We start from the raw sequence: 21543 nt of genomic DNA, 5'->3' as shown, positions 1-21543 counted from the left end.
TGGCACCGGGGGCAGAGGTAAGTCCCCTCCTGCCCCGACTTCTCTGACTTTGACAGCTGTCTCCTCCGCCACAGGAAGGCTGCTGTGCTGGTGGGGACCCCGGAGGCACCCAGGGATCATGATTTCAGAGGATCCCTTGAAAAACCTTCTTCCACTTGTGCTGGGCGGGGGGCCTCAGGAGACCTGCTCCTTGGAGATGCCGGCCGTCCCAAGCCCGGGACCCAGGAGACAGATGTGCATTCCCAGGGCAGCCCAGACGGCAGACAGGCTGGAAAACATCAATGTCCTGGAGCCAGAGACTAGGGAGAAGTCTCTCTCTCTCTCTCTCTCTCTCTGGCCAGAAAAGTTTCCTGCAGGAGGAAAAGCCTCCTTGGCTGCAGGTTTCTCTCGGGACCCGGGGAGCCTGCCCCCCCAGGAATCCTCTAAGGAAGGACAAGAGGCATCGGCTTCCACGAACGGCCCAAAAGTTCAGTCTTCAAAGTCCCCCAAACTTCCCCTCCCTCTTCCCCTCCTTCTTTTGTTCCCCGCAGCATTGCCAACCAGGCAGCTCCAGCATTCCCACCCCGGACCGTCCTGCCCCCACCCGAGCCCCCGGCGGCCCGCGCCTCCCGGCCCGGCCGGGCCCCCCGCCGGCCTCGCGCCCCGCAGGCCGCAGGATGGATGGGGGTTCGCTTACCCGCCTTGCAGGGGTCTTTGTAGTTGAGGGGCTCCGCGTCGTCCTCCTCGCCCAGGTCGTAGGTGTAGTCGGCCAGCTCCAGCGGGCGGCCGGGGCGCGGGAGCAGCAGCAGCCCGAGCAGCAGCGGCAGCGGCAGGCGGGCCACGCCGGGCATGCTGGCGGCGGCGGCGGCGGCGGCGGGGCGCGCTCGGTCGGTCGGACGCGGGAGCGGGCGAGGGGAAGCGGAGCGCTGGAGGCGAGGGGGAGGCGCTCCCCTCCCCGCCCGCCCGCCGCTCTCCCCGCCCGCCGGCTCCCCCCGCGCTCCCCGCGCTCCCCTTCCCTGCGCCCGCCGCCTCCTTCCTGTCCCCCGCCCCTCCGGCCCGCTCCCTCCTCCAGCCTCCCGCCTGCTCCCTTCCCTTCTTTCTCTCCTTCCTTCGCTCCCTCCCTCCCCCCTTTTTTTAGGGAAATGAGCTCGCTGCGGGGCGGGTTTTCGCCCGGAGCCCGGCCCCCTGGGGGCTGGGACCGCGAGCCGCCGGCCGGCCCCGGCCCCGCGCCAGCCCGGGCGGGGAAGGCGAGCCGCGGGCCCTCGCCAGGAAGGGGCTTGGGGGGCCGGGAAGAAGGGGTGCGGGTCGGGGTGCCGGCGGGGGCCCCCTCTCCCCCGCCAGCCGCCCTCTAGCGGCGCCTCCCCCGTGCGCGCCCGGCCCGGCCGCTCCCGGTGCGGGACACGTTGTCAGGTCGCTCGCGCCGCCTCTGCCTCGCCGTCCCCGGGTCCCTGCCCCGGCTTCCCAGCCATCGGCTCTCAGCCCCTTCCCGGATCCTCGCCCTCTCTCTCCCATCTCGGTCCCTGTCCCTGGAGTTCTCTCTTGCCCTCCCTCGGGAGACACCACTGGGGGGCGCCGAAAGCCCGCGGATCGCTCCGGGGGAGGGGGGGGCTCTTCCCCAGCATCCTGGGCCGGGGACTGGGAAAGCCCCCTGTGCTCCCCAAGAAGGCTCTATCCTTCCCCCTGGCCGCCCCCACCAAGAGAGCAGGACCGGGGCTGTGGGGCCAGAGAGGAGGGACACCATTTATTTCTCAATCGGGCTGCTTTATTCTGTGTGCTAGGTCCCCTGGCCCCTGGCAGGCACCTCTCCTGCAGCTCCTCACTCCAGGGCGGTCCCTAGGGTGTAGCAGGAGCAGCTTCCTGCCTGTTTGTCCAAGACCCTTTGCTCAGGGATCTTTCCTGTCCCTTTTGGGGGGTCCGCGGACTCTGTGAAGCAAAGAAACCCTGTTTACTATGTGAGGGAGAGGGATTGGGGGGAGGGGGGAGATGAGAATGTCTGTGGACCTCCCCTCCCCTGAGTGACGGGCATCAATGGATCCCGGCCAGCTGACCAGGCAAGGCGGCCCAGCCTTCCTTTGGCACCGGCGCTCCGGGGCTCCGGTGCTCACACCTGCTCACCTGAGGGGCCTAGATGTAGTAGAGGGGCACCTCGCCACACAGGGTGCTCAGGGTGGGGCCCAGGAAGTCCAGGTTCCCGGAGGACTCCGAGCCGGGGTCATGACCCTCCGAGCGGGGCACTGCCGGCTTGACCTGGAAAGAACACCCGATTTGGAGCCGAGCGTGGGAGCTGAGTTGCTGTCTTACTCGAGGTCCTTCATGTGGGACGTCAGGTGTGTCCGGCGATCTCTCTGACCCGTAAAGAGGGGGCTGTACCGGAGTCAGACGCCCCCAGCTGGTATGTGGGTTCAGCAGCTGGGTGGCGGGTGGTGTGGCAGGAATGGGGAATCGGTGTGATGCCGGTGAGTCCAGAAAGGGGCACTCACCTGGCAGCCTACCAGGAGTCGTGCTTTACATGTGACCAATAGCCACCACCTCAGGCGGTCCTCCCAGCAGTCCTGGGAGGGAGACAGCCCGCCCCTCCCCCTCACACCCACCTGGAGGTTCTGGAGCTTCCTGGAGAGAGCCTCGAGGCTGGGGATGCTCTCCGGGGCCATCTTCATGATGTAGCAGCAGGTTCCCGGGGCTGGCTTGTAGGCAATCAGGAGCTGGGCACAGGACCCCAGAGTTCATTCAGGACGGCCCTGCCTCGCTCACTCTCTAACCCTCCTCCCGGGCCCTCTCCCTCTCGCTGGGGCGCAGGCAGGAGCCATGCTGAAAGCTGGGGTGCAGGCATACTCAGGGGAGGCAAAACGGCAGGGGGCCGAGGAGAGATGGATTTGTTTGAAGTGTCACAGCTGGGTGGGTCTAGGGGAATCTTGTCATCGGTCCCCCGGGCCCAAGGTCAAGAGTTCCGGGCATACCCACCCGCTGGTAGTCATACACCACCATGCCTGTGGAGCCGATGGAGAAGGTGGCGGTGGTGCTGGCGCGCTCACTCAGGGCCAGGCGCTGCTGGGCTTCTGACCCCATCATGCTCATCTCCAGGACCTGGGGGAGGGCGTAGTGCTGCCTGGCATCCCTCCTTCCCCACTTGTCTCTTTGGTCCCCGTGTCCATCCTCAGTCCTCTGTGCTCCAGCTAATTCCTTCCTCCCTGACAGCTCCGAGAGGCTGAGGGGAACCAGGTGCTGGATGGACCAGGCCTCCCACCATGGGGCAGGGGCAGGGACAGGGGCAGGGGCAGGAGCAGGGGCAGGAGCCTGGTGGAAAGGCCCAGGCCAGGTTTGCCACCCTGTTCCTGCCTCTGTCCTCCCATGAGGTGCCCCTTGCCTTCTCCTGTCATTCCTCTTGGGCAGATTGCTATCTGCCCATCCCGCCCTCCCCCCGCCCCATCCCACCTCTCGGACATGCCCTATACTGGCTGCCACCCTGTCCTGGGCCTGCTCACCATCTCAGTGTGTTTCTGGCTCATGTGAAGACCCATGAGCAGGGCCCCCACAATCACCACGACGACCAGGACCACCACCACGACCACGATGAGGAGGCGTTTGAGGTGCACGGGGCAGCAGGGGATGCGGAACCGGCCCTGGGGGGCTGCGGAGTAGTCCTGGTGTGGCAGGGCAGGGGGGAGGAGACAGGTGTGAAGTCACAAGGATGCCCCCTCTCCTCCCTGCACAGGTCGGACACGCCTTCCCACACCCTTCCAGGGCTGGGCCACCAATGCCATGAACGTGGAGAGGAGGGACGAGGAGATCAGAGAAGGCTTCCTGGAGGAGGTGCCCTGGATTCCAATAGACTCATAGACAGTTAAGAAGTGAGGTTTCCCTCGGAGAGACCCAGGAGAACCTCTTCCCCAGTTGTATCTCCCACTGTTTCCTCCAGACCCCTGGCACCCCGGCCACACCCAGTCTCTCTCCGTTCCCCAAATAACCCCTGTTCCCCCACACCTCCGTGCCTTTAGAAATGCCACCCTTCCTCCCGCAGTGCCTTCCTCCCTCCACACCTGGGAGCTCCTACTTATTCTGGAGCCAGCTCCAGCGCCATTTTCTCTGTGGAACCTCAGGTGACGCCTCCCCACTCAGGGTCCTCTTCCAGCTCTTTGCACTTACATTGAAATCGCTAGCCACCACGTCTGTCTCCCCCAGGGAACTCTGTCTTTAGTGGTTGATGTCCCTGCCCTCACTTAGCACAGTTAGAGCTTGACTGGGTACATGAACTTGGATGAGGAGACAGGTTGGAGGCGGCAGGGCCCACCACCTACATGCACCCACACATGATCACACTCACCGGCGGGCTCTCCATCAAGACCTCTTTGCTGCCCACATCCATCTTGCCGCAGGCGCCTTCCCCTCCTCGACGCCCAGATGGGACCAGGGTCTTATATGTGGGGCAGGGAGAGGGGACAGAGGTGAAGGACCGGCCTTTGTCTGCCAGCCAAGTCCTTGGCTTTGAAGCCTGTTTGTTCCTGGCTCTCCAGCACCAAGGCCCGATAAGCCAGCTGCGAGAGCGCCCAAGGGCCCTTGGCCCTGGCACATGAGTCCTCTTGGCCCTGGCAAGAGCAAAGCTGGGTGAGCTGAGCAAACTTGCCCTTGGGCAATCGGTGCCTCTCACCATGGGTGTCTTCCTTGGCGTGCCCGCCTCTCTAGCTGGCACCTGTCCTTGACATCCTGTGGCTCTCACTGTTCTCCTGCCAGTCTGAACCGCTCAGGAAGCCAAGAGTCTGCCGCATGGGGAGTCCATCACCTTCTGCAACAGAATTTCCCCCCCAGCGGGGATGAGCTCCAGGGTGGGGAGCGAGAAGAAGGTGCTATGGACCCAGAGGGGACATCACTCATGAATGGTTCATAAATTCTCTCGGAGAGTCAGGTTTTCACGTGAAATACTCTACGTGCCTTCCTGTCACCCACATTTCTGCTTCTAACCTCAGACTTGCCCCTACCTATTCTTTTCCAAATTCTGAATACTCTGTCTCCTCTAGTGACAAATGCTTATGTACTAACCTGAAGATTTTCTTCTTTTTTTGTAAAAAAATATATTTTATTGATTTTTTACAGAGAGGAAGGGAGAGGGATAGAGAGTTAGAAACATCGATGAGAGAGAAACATTGATCAGCTGCCTCCTGCACCCCCCTCCCCCCCACTGGGGATGTGCCTGCAACCAAGGTACATGCCCTTGACCGGAATCGAACCCGGGATCCCTTGGTCCACAGGCAGACACTCTACCCACTGAGCCAAACTGGCCAGGGCTAACCTGAGGATTTTCATTCTTTCCTATGGGTTAGTTTGTAAGCTGAAGGCTCTCCCGTCACCCCTGCTCCACCGTTTTTATTTTATTTACATTTATTTTATGCTAAATGTATTCCTGGGTCATAAGTTTTTGTTTCTTCAATTTCTTCCAGGATGTCTGTTTTTATTCTGTGCAACCTCCTCTTGCGGGTCAGGGACAGCTGCTCGTTTGCAGTAAGCTCATCTCACTGTGGCAGGGGGAGCTCCCCTCGGGGTTCCTCTGCCCAGGAGCTCTGTGAGGTCTGCACCCCCTCTTGGGGGCTTTGTTCCCCTGGATGTGCTCAATGACCAGAGAACCTACTTCAAAACCCTGCAGTTCAACATCACTCTCTTCAGTTTTAAGCTTGTGCAATAATAACTCAGTACTCCTTTTGGGCCACTGACCCTGTGTCCAGCCCACTGTTTGGATGGGGCACACCTACCTACTCCAACACCGAAACCATGGAACGGCACGCACTGCTTCTGTCAAGTGACATCCTTCAGACACTTGATGGCTTTGTGGGTATCCATACCCTTCTTGATGGTGGGAGTGGTTCCATGAGCATTTTAAAAGTGAGCATGAATCCCTGGCCAGGTGGCTCAGTGGATAGAGCGTCGGTCTGCGGACTGAAATGTCCCAGGTTCGATTCCGGTCAAGGGCATGTACATTGGTTGTGGGCACATCCCCAGTAGGGGGTGTGCAAGAGGCAACTGGTCGATGTTTCTCTCTCATCGACGTTTCTAGCTCTCTATCCCTCTCCCTTCCTCTCTGTGAAAAATCAATAAAAAATATTAAAAAAAAAAAAAAAAAAAAAAAAGTGAGCATGAATCCCTGGCCGGGTGGCTCAGTTGGTGGGCGCGTCGTCCCATACACCAAAGAGGTTGTGGGTTCGATTCCCGGTAGGAGCACATACCTAGGCTTCAGGTTTGATCCCTGTTGGGGAACGTATGATGGATCGATGTTTCTCTTTCCCTCTCTCTCCGTCTGCCCCCTCTCTCCCCCTCTCCCTTCCTCTCTAGCTAGAATCAATAAAAATGTATCTTCGGGTGAGGATTAAAAAAGGTGACCATGGAGATGTGAACCCTTCAATCTCTGTGATTTAGTGGGGTCTTCTGTGTCAAGTGAATGTCGAGCCATTGTCATAGATCCAGCTGAAGGCTTCTGACAGCGGATTCCATGCCTGACACTGCCTTCTTCTGCCCAGACCGGCGTGCACAGGCTGGGTGTGGTGACTGAGGAACTCAGTCTCCTCATCCTTGCATCAGCCCACTTGCTTGGTGTTGCCATCACCCTTCCTGCACTCTTTTTAAAAAAATATATTTTATTGATTCTTTACAGAGAGGAAGGGAGAGGTATAGAGAGTTAGAAACATCAATGAGAGAGAAACATCGATCAGCTGCTTCCTACACATCCTCTACTGGGGATATGCCTGCAACCAAGGTACATGCCCTTGACATGAATCAAGCCTGGGACCCTTCAGTCTGCAGGCCAACACTTTATCCACTGAGACAAACCGGTTAGGGCCCTGCACTCTTTTTATATCTTCTGATCCTAAATCTGCCCTGAGAACATTTCTCGCTCAAATGGGATTCACTCTGTGGACCTTCCTCATCTAACTTTCTTTATCTCTTGTTTCCTATTCTTTCCCCAAAGCCATCTCTGTTGCTTCATTGTGCTAAACCAAGTCTGCTAATGGCGGCTGTTAGGGTCGCCTAAGGAGGAATGCACAAGGCCAAAAGGGGTAAAGAATTATGAATGATTTAGGTCATTGGGGTACCAGATGGGCTGAGCTCCCAAATGGTGCCAGCCCCCAAAGACTGGGAGTCAGAGGTTTTTAAAGGACTCTAGGCGGGCTTTTTCTGGGCTGAGAATTCTCTGTGCAGGTCTGGGTTCTGGGAAACTCTGGAGGGGAGAGGTCATGGTCTTAGCAAGTGGAATGTGGTCTAAGCAAGTGGAATGTCCATGGTGAAGTGGCCAAAGGTCAGTTCCCAGGGGAGGGGGTATCGATTTGATTCTTTGATCAGACTAACGTTGGCATCCTTACTCTCAGGTTGCCCTCTGCTGGCTGGGCTAGGGGCACCCTAAGGCGCCTTCACCTCTAAACTTTCATGAGCGTGTGAGTCTGAGCCCACACCTTGCTCCTCTCTTGGTCTCTCTCCCTTATCTTCCTTGTAATGTAACTCCAATAGTTCACCCCAATTTCTGACCTTTGGGCTTCCTCACACTTGGCCCTGCTCTTTGATCATGAGCAGACTCCCAACTCTCCAGCCCTGGCAGGTTCCCTGTCCCCACAAGGGCCTCCACTTCCCCTGGGGGCCTTTAGCCTCCCAGTTGCACAACAGCATGGCATCTGAGCTGAGAGCCCCTGAGAAGCTGGGGCAGGAGGAAGAGAGAAGGAAGGAAGTGTTTGCTCCCACCACCCTCCTCACCCCCCAACTACCCCTTTAAATATTTGCCTAAGCCTCCAGCAGCAAGTGTCCTAGGAGGCAAGAAAGAGGGGGAGGGGGACTGAGGGGAGGGGGAGGATCCTCTCGACTGTGTGAGGCCTCAGCTGTGCGTGCAGGTGCCAGATGCAGGAGACAGCTGCCTGCAGTGCCCACCCCTGCCCACCCCCAGGGCCCCTGCTCCCATCCCCAGTTGTCCTGGCAACACCGGGATTGATGGGCCGACTCATGCATACTGGGCTGATGCCAGGTGGGTAGTGGGCCAGCGGGAGAGCCAAGGATAACTGCAAGCATCTTGGGGTCCCTGTGGGCATCTCTGGGGGCTGCCTGGCCCAGCTTTGGGGCTTGTTATGAGCAGGTGCTGTGTGTAGGGCTTGCTCTTATCACTGGATCAGGGAACCAGGGCTCTTTCTTGGAGAGAAGCCTCTGCTCTTGGGGCCTCAAGTCTCCCCTGCGGCTGCCCTCAGGCTGTACTTCCCATAAGCTTTAAGGATTTTTCCTTTTTTTTCTCTCTCTGGGTTATTTATTTTTGCCTATTTGGAGGTTGGTAAGGAAAGATGCCCTCCAGTTTCATGAGGCAAGTTCAGGTGCTGGCACCAACTGGATGGAGCTCTTAGGAACCTTGGAGAAGGAAGGAGGGAGGGACCTTTAGTGGCATAGCTGTTCCCTTGCCCCCGCCCCCCCTTCCCTCACCCCAGCCTTCTGCTGTGGCCTTCTTATCTCTTGGCCTTTCCTTAGGCTGTTTCTCCTGGAAATATCACCCTCATTGCCTCTCTAACTCTCTCAATACCCCCTACCCTAAAAGGCCAAGCGAGAAGCAATGGCACCCACGCTGTGACCTCATGGCTCCAGCCCATGGCGCCTCCCTCCTCCTCCGAAACCTCCCAGCCTCCCCACTGCACATTCACTTGCCCCTTAGCACGCACTGCTGTTGTCACCAGCTTCGCACTGATGTTCTCACCAGCTGAGTGGGTGCCTTTATCTCCCAGCCTGGCTGCCAGCCATGTGGCCAGCCCTGAGATCCCGTGTTCCTGAAGCTTCCTTGTACCTGCTGCAGGGCAAGCCAGGAGCAGGCACGCAGCCAACAGCCAATGACAAGACTGACCTCACCAAACAAGAGGGAGTTCCTGGCAGGAGGTCAATAGTTCATTCCTTCAGTGTGCGAAGGTCTCAGTGCCTCACAGACCAGCTCTCAGACCCTGAATGAGACGTTCTGTCTTCCTAGACTTTAGGGTGCTCATCTGTGCAATGGGACTAGTTCGCCTGTCCTGTCCCCCTCGCCCCCGCCAGTGTGAGAATACAATGACACCATGGTGAGAAAATCCAATCCATTACCATTATCTTTACCTCCCAGAGAGCCTCTTCTCAGCTCTTCTCAGCCCCCCCTTTCTGTGTGTCTCTGGGGTAAAGCCTCCGAGGCCGTGAGAGTGGAGAGCCCCATGGCAGCCACTCTCTCTCTCTCTCTCTGTGTCTCCCTTTTCCCTCCTTCTAGCCGCTCAGCTGCAGGGGCAGAGCAGGATTCACTCTGCTCTTTGTGTCCTGAGCAGAGCCGTGCCAGGGACAAGCAGGGGTGGTTGCCCAGCTGCCCCAGCCATCCTCCCCACCCCCATTGCTTGTGTTCCCAGAGCTGGCATGGGGAGGGCAGCACGGGCAGCTGGACAGGCAGTGGCAAGTGGGCCTCAAAGGGCAGGGGCATCCCTGGCATGGACTTAAGCTCAGACCAGACAATCCCCTGCTGGCAGAGGCTGCGGACAGCGGGGAAGCATCTTAAACCCAGTGATGTGATGTGGAAAGAGCAGACTGGGAGCCCCATTACCTGACTTCTGGGATCCCCTTGTCCTGTACCTGGGAGGTCTGGGGACAGTCACCCCCAACATCACCACGTACACACACCCCTGAGAGGTACTGTGGTATAGAGCAGCAGTTCTCAATTTTTGTTTGTTTGTTTGTTTTTGTTTCGGGATCCCTTAACACTCTTTAAGAGTATTGAGGACCCCAAAGAGCATTTGTGTATGTGGGTTATATGTGTGGATATTTACCATATTGATATTTTAAAAATATATTTTATTGATTTTTTTTTTTTTTTACAGAGAGAAAGGGAGAGGGATAGAGAGTTAGAAACACTGATCAGCTGCCTACTGAACACTCCCTACTGGGGATGTGCCCGCAACCAAGGTACATGCCCTTGACCGGAACCAAACCTGGGACCCTTGAGTCCACAGGCCAACACTCTGTCCACTGAGCCAAACCGGTTAGGGCTACCATATTGATATTTAGTGGGACATTTAAAAATACTTACTAATGAATTAAATTAAAATACCAATAATAAATCCATTATATGTTATAACATAAATAACAAAATTTTAAATGAAGTTAACCATTTTATAAAGCCATATATATATATATATATATATATATATATATATATATATATATATAGAGAGAGAGAGAGAGAGAGAGAGAGAGAGAGAGAAGGGGGTCATTATTTTACATTTTTATAAATGTCTTTCATTTCTAGCTTTGTAGAAGATACATCAGTATCTTTGGAAAACCCCAGGGCACTTTGGGAGAGCATGAAGGTGAAAAGGGCAAATCATGTTTTAACATTAGTAGGAGAATTGTTTTGACCTCAACCAGCCCCTGAAAAATTCTCAGGGGCCCTGGGCCGCCTGGACCACCCCTGGAACGGAAGAGTGACCGTGAACTCTGGAGCTGGGCAGAACGGGTTAAACCCCTGCTCTGTCGCCTTCTTCTCCTGGTACGGGGCGCCTCAGTTTCTCTATCTGTCAAAGGGGACTCCTAGCAGCTATCTCGGAAGGTGGAGAGGGTTCAGTAAGTAGAGAATACAACACACTTTCCTCCTTTTTGGGCCTCGGTTTCCTCATTTGTGACAAAGCCCTGGACTGGAAAACTTCCAAGAGCCTCCCAGTCTCCAACAGGCTGTGGTTGTGTAGGGAGAAATGTTCCAGAATTCCACACATTCCCACGCCAGTCCCGTGACGACATTCCCCTTCAGCTCACACAGACACAAAAGGCACATTCTGTGCACGAGCTGTGGAACTCCTGTGAACAACACAACACGCGCCTGTCACCTGTGACATGCCCAGGATTCTGCGGAGAGGATGTGCCACGGAGGGCCAAGGCCCACACCAGGGACACGGGGGCACACGGCTCCCTCTGCGGAAATGCTCCCAGGGGGACCCGTGCTCGTGCCTGCAGGGACAGGTGTGCACACACGCACAGTCATGCCGTCCTGGGATATATCCATGGACACCTCGCAAGCATGCCCTGGCGCCCTGGGTACCAGACACAAGCAGATGGCCCAGGGAGAGCCAGCAGGGGATGCAGCACAAAGCAGCCAGGGCCGCAACCACTCCCTGCTCTGGCTGCTCCCAGCCGGACTCCCCCTCCGCCCTGCGCGCCCCCGCCGCCGCCGCCGCAGTCCGCGGCCGCCACAGCGCCTGCAGGTCCGCTGTGCGCGCATCCATCCGAGTTGATTCCCGGGAGCGAGCGAGCGGGGCCGGGGGGAGTCCGCTCCCCGCAGCGGCAGCCCGGCCCCTCGCTGCCAGGTGGATCCAGCCCGCAGAGTGACAGAGAGCGGCGGGGCAGAGCAGCCGGTGGCCGGAGGCAGAGCTTGCAGGCAGCATGGCGGGGCTGCGCCTCAGGCGGGGCTCCGGGCTCAGGCTGCTGGCGCTGTCCGCGCTCGGATGCTGCCTGATGCTGCAAGTCACTGCCAAGAGGCCTCCCAAGGCGCCCCCCTGCCCACCCAGCTGCTCTTGCACCAGGGACACGGCCTTCTGCGTGGACTCTAAGGCAGTGCCCAGGAACCTGCCGGCCGAGGTCATCTCTCTGTGAGTGCCCAGCCCTGGCCCAGGGGGTGGCGAGCCAGGAGGGGGAGGAGGGCAAGGACCACGCTGGGAGTGGATGGGGAGGACCCCATTCCCCCTCTGCAGAGTATGGGGACCAGGAGGACTCCAGGATAAGTAACCTCAGGACCGGAGACTCAAGGTATCAGCCAGGCAGGGACTTCTGCAGTCACGCAGGCTCAGCAGCCATAGCTGGGGAAAACAGGACTTCGTGGCCAAGAATGAATCATCACCACCAGCAGCATCAATGAGACCTACTGTGCGCAGGGCTCTGGACTTGGAGGGAGGGGGGGGTTGCCTGCCCCAGATTGTGGGCCCTTGCCTGTGATGTCACATCAAGGGCAGAAAGGCTTCTAGTGGGGGGGGGGGAGCAGAAAGGCTTCCAGTGGGGGGGGGGGGGGGAGGGAGATACACCCACACCGCACCTTGGCACGGGGCAGATGCCTCTCACTGGTCTCGCCAGCCACTCTGCACCCAGCCAGTCAGACAGACACTTGCAGCAGCGGCCTCCTGGACCAGGTGGGCTGTGCGGTCCTTGAGAGCAGGATGCTAATCCCCATTCCCATCCGAGGGCCCCATGGCTCGCGAGCACCCAGCACACTGTGGGTGTTTGGGCGCTAGAGGAACCTCCTTTTGGCTGAGGGGGATCTAAGCCTGGGGCCACGGGTGCTCAGGGGGCAGTCGGGGAGGTAGTGAAGAAGGCAGGCAGTGAGAAGGGGGAGACGGCCTTGGGCGGGGGACTGACTCAGGTGTCCCCTGCAGGACGCTGGTGAACGCTGCCTTCTCGGAGATCCAGGACGGAGCATTTTCCCACCTGCCGCTGCTGCAGTTCCTGTATGGCCCGGGCCTTGTGGGAGGCGAGGGTGGCTTGGGGAGGGGCCGTGGGAGGGAACAGACAGATGCTGGGCTGGGGAGAGCCCATGTGGGTAGCCTTTGGAAATTAAGAAGCAGGCGTCCCTACTTTTGCCCGGATGGACATGCCCCAAGAGGTGGAGCTGCCTGGAGTCAGGAGGGTGAAGGAGCAGTGGTTGGGGAGGAGGGATGGGATTGCATGCAAAAGCCAAGATGTGGGCCTTTAGGGCCCAGCTAGGAATGGACTTGTCTCTAGAGACTTAAAGGAACTGGGTGCAGTAAATTAGGTGGGTGCCGGAAAGCAAACACTGCAGGGGAGAAGGGTCATCTTAGAGACAGGTGACCCTAGGGTTTGAGGAAAGAGCTGGGAGCTGAACTGAGGGAGGACTAGAGAGCATGTAAAAGGGTTGTTTACATGAAGCCCTAGTCACATGAGAGGGTTGCCCCACCTCCCTCTCACCATCCGCCCTAGAGGGACTGGACCGAGCCTGGCTGAGAGTGGGACACAGAGCAGAGATGCCGGGGGGTAGACCCAGCTTGCCAGGAAAGATCAGCCCTGGTTGTTTTTACCCCGAGAGCCTTCAGGAACCCTGGGAGTTTCTGGGATGAGAACAGCTCCTGCCTGGTCTTGCTGCCTAGCCTGCTCTGGGGCTCTCTGCTGGGGTCCCCGGGGCGGGAGGCAGGGCAGCCAGGCCTTGAAGAAGCCCAGGGGTGAGGCAGCAGGCACACCCGCGGAAGCTCTAACTCTGCCTTTGTCTCTCCAGGTTACTCAATTCCAACAAGTTTACGCTGATCGGAGACAACGCCTTCACAGGACTGTCGCACCTGCAGTACCTGTGTGTGGGAAGGAAGGGGAAATGGAGGGTTGAAGGGAGGATGGATGGGAAGGGCTTGGGCGGGCTCGGAGGGGAGGTTGAAGGAGGAAGGCTAGGGGCATTGAGAGCCCTTGAATCCGCTGACTGCAGGACCGAGCAGAGCAGAGGTCACTTCCTCCATCCCTCTGCCTGAATCGCCCTGCCTGGATGCCTTGTCACCACCGGCTTCATGTCTCCACATTAGGCATAAAAGCCTGTCTGAGGGCCGTGGGCTGGTATCTGGGCACAGTGTAGGGAAGTAGGTGGTGGCGGTGGGTGGGGGCCGGGGGCCCTGAGTGATGGTTGAGACTGTTCTCATCTCCTCCAGCTTCATTGAGAACAACGACATCTGGGCACTATCCAAGTTCACTTTCCGAGGACTCAAGTCTTTAACACACCTGTGAGTACATCCCACACCTACCTTCATTCACCAGACCACAACTTCCTCCCTTACCCGCCCCCCCCACACACACCCATCTCTCTCTCTCTCGTGGCCTTTGGCCTCAGTCACCATCTTCAGATGACCCACGGCTCTCTCTTGCAGCTCATTGGCCAACAATAACCTGCAGACACTGCCTAGAGACATCTTCCGGCCCCTGGACATCCTGAGCGACTTGTAAGGCCTGAGTCCTAGCTCTCCCAACAGTGCCACAGGGGGGCATGTCCCGGGAGGGAGTGGTGTGGAGCCAGCATTGGGAAGATCATAAAGTCTTGAGAAGCTAGGAGGGCTTGGTTTGCAGGGGGAAGGGTGTGGGTGCGGGGAAGGCCTGAGCAGCTGAGCGCCTGTCCTCCCTTTGCCCCCTCCCTTTGCCCCCTCCATCACCCTCACGACCAGGGACCTTCGGGGCAACTCGCTCAACTGCGACTGCAAGGTGAAGTGGCTGGTGGAGTGGCTGGCGCACACCAACACCACGGTGGCCCCCATCTACTGCGCCAGCCCGCCCCGCTTCCAGGAGCACAAGGTGCAGGATTTGCCCCTGCGGGAGTTCGACTGCGTCACCACAGGTAGGAGGTGCCCCTGCCTCCGGCCTCAGGCTGCGCCTCCCCAAGGGAGCTCCACAGGCATCGCCTGAACCCCCAACTCCCTGCCTTGTTCACTGTGCAACCCTTACAATCCAACAAACGCTCTCTCTTCCCCACCCCAATCCCTGCAGACTTCGTGCTGTACCAGACCCTGTCCTTCCCAGCGGTGTCAGCTGAGCCCTTCTTTTACTCCAGCGACCTCTACGTGGCCCTGGCCCAGCCCGGGGCCAGTGCTTGCACTGTCCTCAAGTGGGACTATGTTGAACGGCAGCTTCGAGATTATGACAGAATCCCAGGTACCTGTGCCCAGCCTGGCTGTGCTGGCCCCAGCTGGGGGGAGCAGAGGTGTGGGCGGGAGGCCCCATTGTTCTTCTCCATTGAGTTCCTATAGGGAGAGAGATAGATGAGACATGGCCTCGGCTCATACGAATGTTCTAGTCTTTGGAGAGAGGCTGATACATACACAGATAATATTTATATAATATGGACTGAGGCCGGTGCTAAGAGGAAGATATGAACACCATGCACTGGGAACACAAAGGAGAGGCTTACCCTGGACAATCAAGGAAAGCTTCCTGGCAGAGGGGATGCCTACACTGAGTTTTGAAGGACGAGGGAGAGGGAGGAGTCAGAGGTGGTGCCCAGGTATCTGGCTTAAGTAAGTGGGTAGTGCCAATGAACTAAAAAGGAGGAGATACTGAGTTTAAACTGAGTCTAGAATGCTGAGGGAGACTAAACGAGGAGGAAAAACGTGGGGAGGATGTTCTGGTAGAGGGAAGAGCATGAGCAAAGTCAAGGTGTGCGACAGCAGGCTGTGAGGGCAGGCTGATATAAGCAGCTTATATGACTGCAGCATAAGGTTCAAGGTGGACAGTGGCAGTCCCGAGAGAGATGAGGACAAGGTCATTGATGAGCTTTGAGAAAGTGTGTGAGCCAATCCAATCTATATTTTAGACAACTGTCTGTGAGCATTGTGTAGAGTGGCTAGGCACGGGAGAAAACATGGAGGAGGATCAGCTGGAGCCTGGACTGAGGCAGCAGCGGTGTCTCGGTTATATTTAACTGAGGATTATAAAAAAGAGGATTGAACTGACACAAGAGGAAACAGAAAATTTAAATTGCCCTATATCTATGAAAGAACTTGCAGTCATTATAAAAAACAAACAAACAAAAAAAAACACCTCCCCCCCCAACACAAGATCAAAATGGTTTCCCTGGTGAATCCTAGCAAACACTTATGGAAGAAATAACACTAATCTTACACAAATTGTACTAGAAAGCAGAAAGGAGTGTTGACAGAACTTGAGAATTTATCAGGTGTGTGTGAATGAGGAACAAGGAAGTGTTGGGGAGTGGCTCCCAGGTTTCTGGTTGGGGTGACTAGGTGAAGCCACAAATTGACATCAAGAACACAGAAGGAGCTGAAACCCGTTTGGCTCAGTAATAGAGCATCAGCCTGTGGACTGAAAGGTCCCAGGTTCGATTCCGGTCAAGGGGTGTACCTTGATTGCAGGCACATCCCCAGTAGGGTGTGTGCAGGAGGCAGCTGATTGATATCTCTATCTCTCTCCCTTCCTCTCTGTAAAAAAATCAATAAAATTTTAAAGAAGAAGAAGAACACAGAAGGAGGAGGAGGAACAGGTTTAGGGGTAGATGTGGAGCTCATTTTTGGCCAACTGGCGTTTGAGGTGCTTGAGGGAGTTTGGGCAAAGAGTCTGAGCTGGGGTGGCTCAGGAGCGGGTGGAGAGGAGCTGGGTGGGCAGACAAAGGCTGTAAGAGGGACTCAGTAACTGCCAGAGCCTGAGGCTCAGCCTGGGCTTCCCTTGGGGAGAGGTGGAGTGCTGGGGGAAAGGAGAGTGCGTGAAAGCAGGTGGGGGGCGCGGCCCATCTGCTTTGGGTGCCTGGGAAGGTGTCCAGTCAGTCTGATTGAGCACAAGCACATTTGTGCTCATACATAAAAGCTTTCAAAAAGTGGGAGTTCTGGGGAGAATGTTCTTGAGCTATGGATGAGTTCAAACTCGCCCTCCCTCCCCAGCCTCTTGCCAGCGGGTGGCTTCGGACAAGTCAGACAGTGAGCCTCAGTTTCTTTCTGTGTGAAATGGCAAAACAATAGGGTGCATTTCAGAGTGTTCACACTTAGCACAGTGACTGTACACAACATATTGTAAATTCAATAACTGACACACAGTTAAAAAGCCCATCAATATCTAGGAATGCCTGTTTTGTGCTCCGTGTTAGTATGTATTTGAACCCGGGGGTCAAGAGTGGATAGAGCTGAAACCGGTTTGGCTCAATGGATAGAGCGTCGGCTTGGGGACTGAAAGGTCCCGGGTTTGATTCTGGCCAAGGGCATGTACCTTGGTTGCGGGCCTATCCCCAGTAGAGGGTGTGCAAGAGGCAGCTGATCGATGACTCTCTCTCATCGATGTTTCCAACTCTCTCTCTTCCTTCCCCTCTGTACAAAATCAATAAAATATATTTTTTTAAAAGAAGAAAATAATTTTTTAAAAAAAGTGGATGGAGGGTGATGCTGACACCAACTGTGTTAGCTGTGAGGCGACGAGAGGAACTTCAGTGGGAGGGACCGCTGTAGCAGAGGGCCTTGGCCTTGGCCGAGGGCCGGTGGGGACTGACCCCCTTTTCTGAGGCTGGGCACGGGCACAAAGCTACCTGTGTTGCCTGACGCTGCTTCCCTGTGTCCCGGCAGCTCCCTCGGCCGTGCACTGCAAGCCCATGGTGGTGGACAGCCAGCTGTACGTGGTGGTGGCCCAGCTGTTTGGCGGCTCCTACATTTACCACTGGGACCCCAACACCACGCGCTTCACCAAGCTGCAGGACATCGACCCACAGCGTGTGCGCAAGCCCAACGACCTGGAGGCCTTTCGCATCGACGGCGACTGGTACTTTGCCGTGGCTGACAGCTCCAAGGCGGGCGCCACCAGCCTCTACCGCTGGCACCAGAACGGCTTCTACTCCCACCAGGCCCTGCACGCCTGGCACCGCGATACCGACCTGGAGTTTGTGGACGGTGAGGGCAAGCCCCGGCTGATCGTGTCCAGCAGCTCCCAGGCGCCGGTCATCTATCAGTGGAGTCGCAACCAGAAGCAGTTCGTGGCCCAGGGGGAGGTGACGCAGGTGCCCGATGCCCAGGCTGTGAAACACTTCCGTGCCGGGCGCGACAGCTACCTGTGCCTCAGCCGCTACATCGGGGACTCCAAGATCCTGCGCTGGGAGGGCACCCGCTTCTCGGAGGTGCAGGCCCTGCCCTCCCGCGGCTCCATGGCCCTGCAGCCCTTCCTCGTGGGCGGCCGCCGCTACCTGGCGCTGGGCAGCGACTTCTCCTTCACCCAGATCTACCAGTGGGATGAGGGGCGGGAGAAGTTCGTGCGGTTCCAGGAGCTGGCTGTGCAGGCCCCTCGGGCCTTCTGCTACATGCTTGCCGGGGACGCCCAGCTGCTCCTGGCCCCCAGCTTCAAGGGACAGACGCTTGTGTACCGACACGTCGTGGTGGATCTTAGTGCCTAGCGGGGTGCTGAGGCCTCTGGATTGGGGGCTGAGGGTCGGGGGGGGGGGGGTCTGTGTGAGCAGCGTGGGTGCCTGGCTGTGTGGAGACACATGTAGCTAACCTCCTGCACACACACTCCTGGTGAGCACGGGCACCACACGGACTGGCCCCGGGAGCCGGTCATCATCGTCATTAGCATGGGGACTTGTATATGCACCTGGCAAGCCAGTTACCGGGACCCTCCTGTCTGTGGGCGCCTGCGGGTCCCACACCCCATCGGCAGGCCCTGCTGGATCTGCTGCCTTCCGCAAGCTCTGGCCCGGGGAGGGGGAGGGGTGCTGGGAGGGAGGGTCTTGGGCTGATGTTCTGACCCTCTGGTCTCCCCTGTTGGTGCTCCAGGGGTCTGCTTAACCTACTCACACCCCACATTGCAGCCACAGCGACACCCTTTCCACTGCGGGCACACTCCCCCACCCTCCCCTCCTCCTGCATGTACATGTGGGGTCTGGCCCACACCCTCAGCTACACACACACACACACACGCCTGTCTCCCTGTGCACACATGCAGATCCAGCTCTGCCCAAAGGAACCCGGCCCGCCTCCATTACCTCCTCTCCTCTTGGAGAGGGCACACGACCGTCCTCCTCCGCTCATCGCTGATAAGGATGGGAGGGGCACCAGCTTGACCTCCTGGGGGGCACAGCCCCTTTGCCCAAAGCAATAACAACAGCAACCCTAGCAAACCCTAACTCTGGCTCTTTTCTCACTGGGGTTTTCTTCTCTGACCCTGTCCCCACGGAGGGCAGACTTCCCAGACAAGAGCCTTCCTGCTTTTCTTTCCTGTAGCTGCTCCAGCCTCAGAACCCACCCTGCCCCAGGTTCAGCCCCTCCTTTGCACAACGCGGACCCTGAGCTGTGCTGGACCCTTTGTCTAAGACCCAGAGCTGGCCAGGCCAGCGACCCTGCAAGCACTCCAGTCATCTGGGCAGGTTCCGGGAGTAGAGCCGGGCTGGAGAGCATCTTGGGGGCTCTGGCCACAGATGCACACGCCAGGGGCACTGCCTTTCAGGGCAAACTGGGTGGTAGAGGTCTGAGGGCCTGCCCAGTGGTGTGGCACCTGGGAGCCAAGCTTCTGCTGCCCCCTGCTGTGTGCTGGGGATAGAGCTGTGAGGCAGTGTGCTGGGGATAGACGGTAGGGGGCAGTGGAGAAGGCACGGGGAGGGGCTGCTGGTGACAGGATGCCAGGGCTGGGGGATACTTGGGGCAATGCTAGAATACACTTGCTTTAAATAAAAAGTTCCCACCCCATGGCCAGCTTCCAGGTGTCAGCGGCAACGGACAGCAGCAGCTATTTCATCAACATCATAGCGTGTTGTCTGTCCCTCCTGCTCGCAGGGGCCGGGGTCCGCTTTCAGACCCTGTCCCTCCCTGCTCCCTTCCCTCTGAGGAGTGAGTGGGTACCACCACAGTCTGCTGGTGCTGGGGTCAGGAGTTCCAGTGCTGGGTGAGTGTGACCGGTCTCCACCACCTGGGGCTGACTCATGGCCCTGAGTGCTCCTTCCTAGAGATCACAGTCTTGGGGTCACGGGAGTCTGTCCCTCTGTCAGGTGAATTCCAATCAACATGACCGAAAACAAGCTCAGCAGTCCCTCCCCTCCCCTCCTCATGCCCTCTGAGCAAGTGTCTGTCATCACTGCCACCCTCTGCCCTGGGTACAAGATTTCAAGCAAGTGGGCTGGTTTCCTGGAGCCTGAGCTGCTTCTGCAATACAGAACATAAACCTGACTTTGTCCAGTCCCAATTCGGCCACTAACCAGCTGGGTGACCTCAACCACGTCACTCAGCCTATTTGTCTTTGTCTCCTTATCTGTAAAGTGGGGACAGTCAGACCTACCTGACAGGGTTCGTGTGGAGTGTAAATGCTCTCAATATACACTGAGTAGCCAGATTATTATGATCTCTAAATGCATAATAATCTGGCCACTCAGTGTATATTCTATATAATAAAAGGCTAATATGAAAATTGTCTTCTCAACCAGGAGTTCGACCAGCAGGCAGGCCAGCCAATCGCCCATGTCCCCTCCCCCTGGCCAGGCTGGCCAGACCCCACCTATGCATAAATTCATGCACCTGGCCCCTCTAATACTCTAACTGGAGGGCCAGATTATTATGCGCTCAGAGATCAAAATAATCTGGCCGCTCAGTGTATAGTCTATTAATATATGCAAGGCCCTTCAAGGAGTGTGTCTGTCGCAGAAGTATAATTTTATTGGCCTGTAGGACTGACTGTGTGAGACTCAGGTGGCTCAGAGAGGCTGCTTTGTGGGAGGAGAAAAGTGTGCCTTTTGGAGAGAACTGATATCCTTGGTCTCAAGGCCCCTGTGCCCTCCATCTTACCTGGAGCCTCAGAGGCCCAGCCAACCCTGCCCCTGACCACTCCTCACAACGGGGAATCTCATAGGTGGTATGTGTGGGTTTCCACCTTCACAAACCACACTCCTGTGCTTCTGGCTTAGGAGGCACCCACAGGTCCCCCAGACACAGCCCAGGGAGCGCTGGTCCGGAATTGTCACAGGGGTAGCGGGTCCTCATGTTGTGCACACATAGGTTGCCAGGCAGAGCGCACTGAGTCTCCCAGACCGTTGGCCCTCTGTTGCCCAGTAGGAAGATAAACATCACTCTGGCGGTCATCCCCACCCCCCAGCCCCCGGGGCTCTTCCCAAAGATGGAGACACTTTTCTCCCTGAGAGCTCCGCTCTCTCCACCTGCCCTGGGGGTCATCTGTGTGTCCAGAGAGCTGCTTAGCAACCCAGGGTAACTGGGTGATTGTGTCAACAGCTCAGGACCAAAGGCCGTGAGAGGCAGAGTCCACTTACTCTGCCAAAGCTGAGGAAGGTGATACCCCCGTCCCCCCCAAACACACACACACACACACACACACACACTCACACACACACACACACACACACACACTCACACACACACACACACACACACACACACAGCTGCCAGCCTCAGGCCCCTCCACGCGGAGCCCTGCTCTCAGCAGCAGACCTCTCCCGTCTTGTCCCTTAGGCTTCCCAAGCACAGTCACGGGGACCAGGAGTCTCCCTGTGAGAGGCCGTCCCAGTGGGCACAGGGGAGCTCCTCCCCCAGCCAATTGGGAGGGGGGAAAGCCTGCGAGGCCGAGGTCACATGTGTGACTCCGGAAGATGGCTGGTGGGAGAAGGCTGCTGCTCTACATGCACATGAGATTCACATGTGCGCTGTCAGCCAGGCACCCTTACCTCCCGAAGCATGGACACCTCTTCCCGCTTCTGCAACCCACCCCCACCCCACTCCTCCTGAGTCAGTCACACCTTTCTTCTCCAAGGACTCTGCCTAGAGATGGATGGTGAGGTGTCAGCCCTCGGCATTTCCTATTCCTTCAGTGCAGGGTGGGAGCTGGCCCAGAGGGAGGGGGTGGCTAGGCACTGGAGGCAGCAGGGCCTCAGGGGAGCTTCTCCTGTGGGCCGGTTTCACGGTTCGCTCTCACTCCCAGCAACACCAATAAAAATGATGATAATAATTAAGTATAATCACAATATGTTTTTATTGATCTATTCCCAAGTAGCCTGCTTTCCCTGCTCTCCCCCCCCCCCCGTCATTACCTATTTCATCTTTTGAAGGGGTGGTGGGCGTTAAATATGGCTCTAATAAAAGGTAATAGCTGCCCATTTCC

At 57.4% G+C, this 21543-nt stretch overlaps 3 protein-coding genes and 1 long non-coding RNA gene across 8 annotated transcripts in view; 2 read left to right on the top strand and 2 right to left on the bottom strand.

The window, feature by feature from the left end:
• The window catches only part of BMP1 (bone morphogenetic protein 1), a 41263-nt gene extending 40299 nt beyond the window's left edge, over positions 1 to 964 (bottom strand). For 2 of the 3 annotated variants that reach the window (XR_014795068.1, XM_084884438.1), the window contains exon 1: positions 677 to 956. Coding sequence is in view for 2 of the 3 variants with exons in the window: in XM_084884438.1 (XP_084740564.1) it covers positions 677 to 830 (154 nt within the window). In the remaining variant the exon portion in view is untranslated. Of the gene's footprint in view, positions 1 to 676 lie in introns of all 3 variants that reach the window. The other variant, XM_084884439.1, reaches the window with a different exon arrangement.
• A 682-nt stretch (positions 965 to 1646) lies between these two features.
• On the bottom strand, positions 1647 to 5832 carry SFTPC (surfactant protein C). 3 transcript variants are annotated; one of them, XM_084884437.1, is made up of 7 exons: positions 4625 to 5832; positions 4301 to 4390; positions 3462 to 3620; positions 2941 to 3063; positions 2571 to 2681; positions 2095 to 2226; positions 1647 to 1902 (listed from the first exon to the last, which is right to left on the bottom strand). In XM_084884437.1, exons 1-6 carry the CDS (start codon positions 4625 to 4627, stop codon positions 2104 to 2106), a joined length of 609 nt encoding a protein of 202 aa, XP_084740563.1. In that variant the 5' UTR covers positions 4628 to 5832; the 3' UTR covers positions 1647 to 1902; positions 2095 to 2103. The 3 variants fall into 3 exon arrangements, with proteins under 3 accessions (XP_084740563.1, XP_084740562.1, XP_084740561.1); XM_084884436.1 differs by having other exon boundaries at positions 2087 to 2226; positions 4301 to 5832; XM_084884435.1 differs by lacking the exon at positions 1647 to 1902 and having other exon boundaries at positions 2125 to 2681; positions 4301 to 5832.
• Positions 3308 to 9997, top strand: LOC311622928. The gene is made up of 3 exons (XR_014795067.1): positions 3308 to 3827; positions 8780 to 8859; positions 8948 to 9997. It is a non-coding gene; the product is annotated as an uncharacterized lncRNA (long non-coding RNA).
• Positions 9998 to 11160: 1163 nt separating this feature from the next.
• On the top strand, positions 11161 to 19129 carry LGI3 (leucine rich repeat LGI family member 3). The gene is made up of 8 exons (XM_084886510.1): positions 11161 to 11573; positions 12351 to 12422; positions 13205 to 13276; positions 13623 to 13694; positions 13839 to 13910; positions 14130 to 14299; positions 14449 to 14613; positions 17025 to 19129. The coding sequence occupies exons 1-8, from the start codon at positions 11368 to 11370 to the stop codon at positions 17840 to 17842; spliced, it is 1647 nt and encodes a 548-aa protein (XP_084742636.1). The 5' UTR covers positions 11161 to 11367; the 3' UTR covers positions 17843 to 19129.
• The last annotated feature ends 2414 nt before the right edge of the window (positions 19130 to 21543 follow it).

The sequence above is a fragment of the Pipistrellus hanaki genome, assembly GCF_964339955.1.
Source record: "Pipistrellus hanaki genome assembly, chromosome: 5".
Classification (NCBI taxonomy): domain Eukaryota; kingdom Metazoa; phylum Chordata; class Mammalia; order Chiroptera; family Vespertilionidae; genus Pipistrellus; species Pipistrellus hanaki.
This window is presented reverse-complemented; position numbering and strand designations above follow the sequence as displayed.

Bases quoted from the DNA above. Each gene is read 5' to 3' on its own strand.
- SFTPC (XM_084884435.1), bottom strand. From the start codon at position 4,627: ATGGTGAGAGGCACCGATTGCCCAAGGGCAAGTTTGCTCAGCTCACCC. The intron at 3,064-3,461 runs GTGAGCAGGCCC...GCCCTCCCCCAG, and splicing joins GCCAGAAACACACTGAGATG to GTCCTGGAGATGAGCATGAT. The intron at 2,682-2,940 runs GTGGGTATGCCC...TCCTGTGCCCAG, and splicing joins TGGTGTATGACTACCAGCGG to CTCCTGATTGCCTACAAGCC.
- LGI3 (XM_084886510.1), top strand. From the start codon at position 11,368: ATGGCGGGGCTGCGCCTCAGGCGGGGCTCCGGGCTCAGGCTGCTGGCG. The intron at 13,277-13,622 runs GTGTGTGGGAAG...CATCTCCTCCAG, and splicing joins CTGTCGCACCTGCAGTACCT to CTTCATTGAGAACAACGACA. The intron at 14,614-17,024 runs GTACCTGTGCCC...GTGTCCCGGCAG, and splicing joins AGATTATGACAGAATCCCAG to CTCCCTCGGCCGTGCACTGC.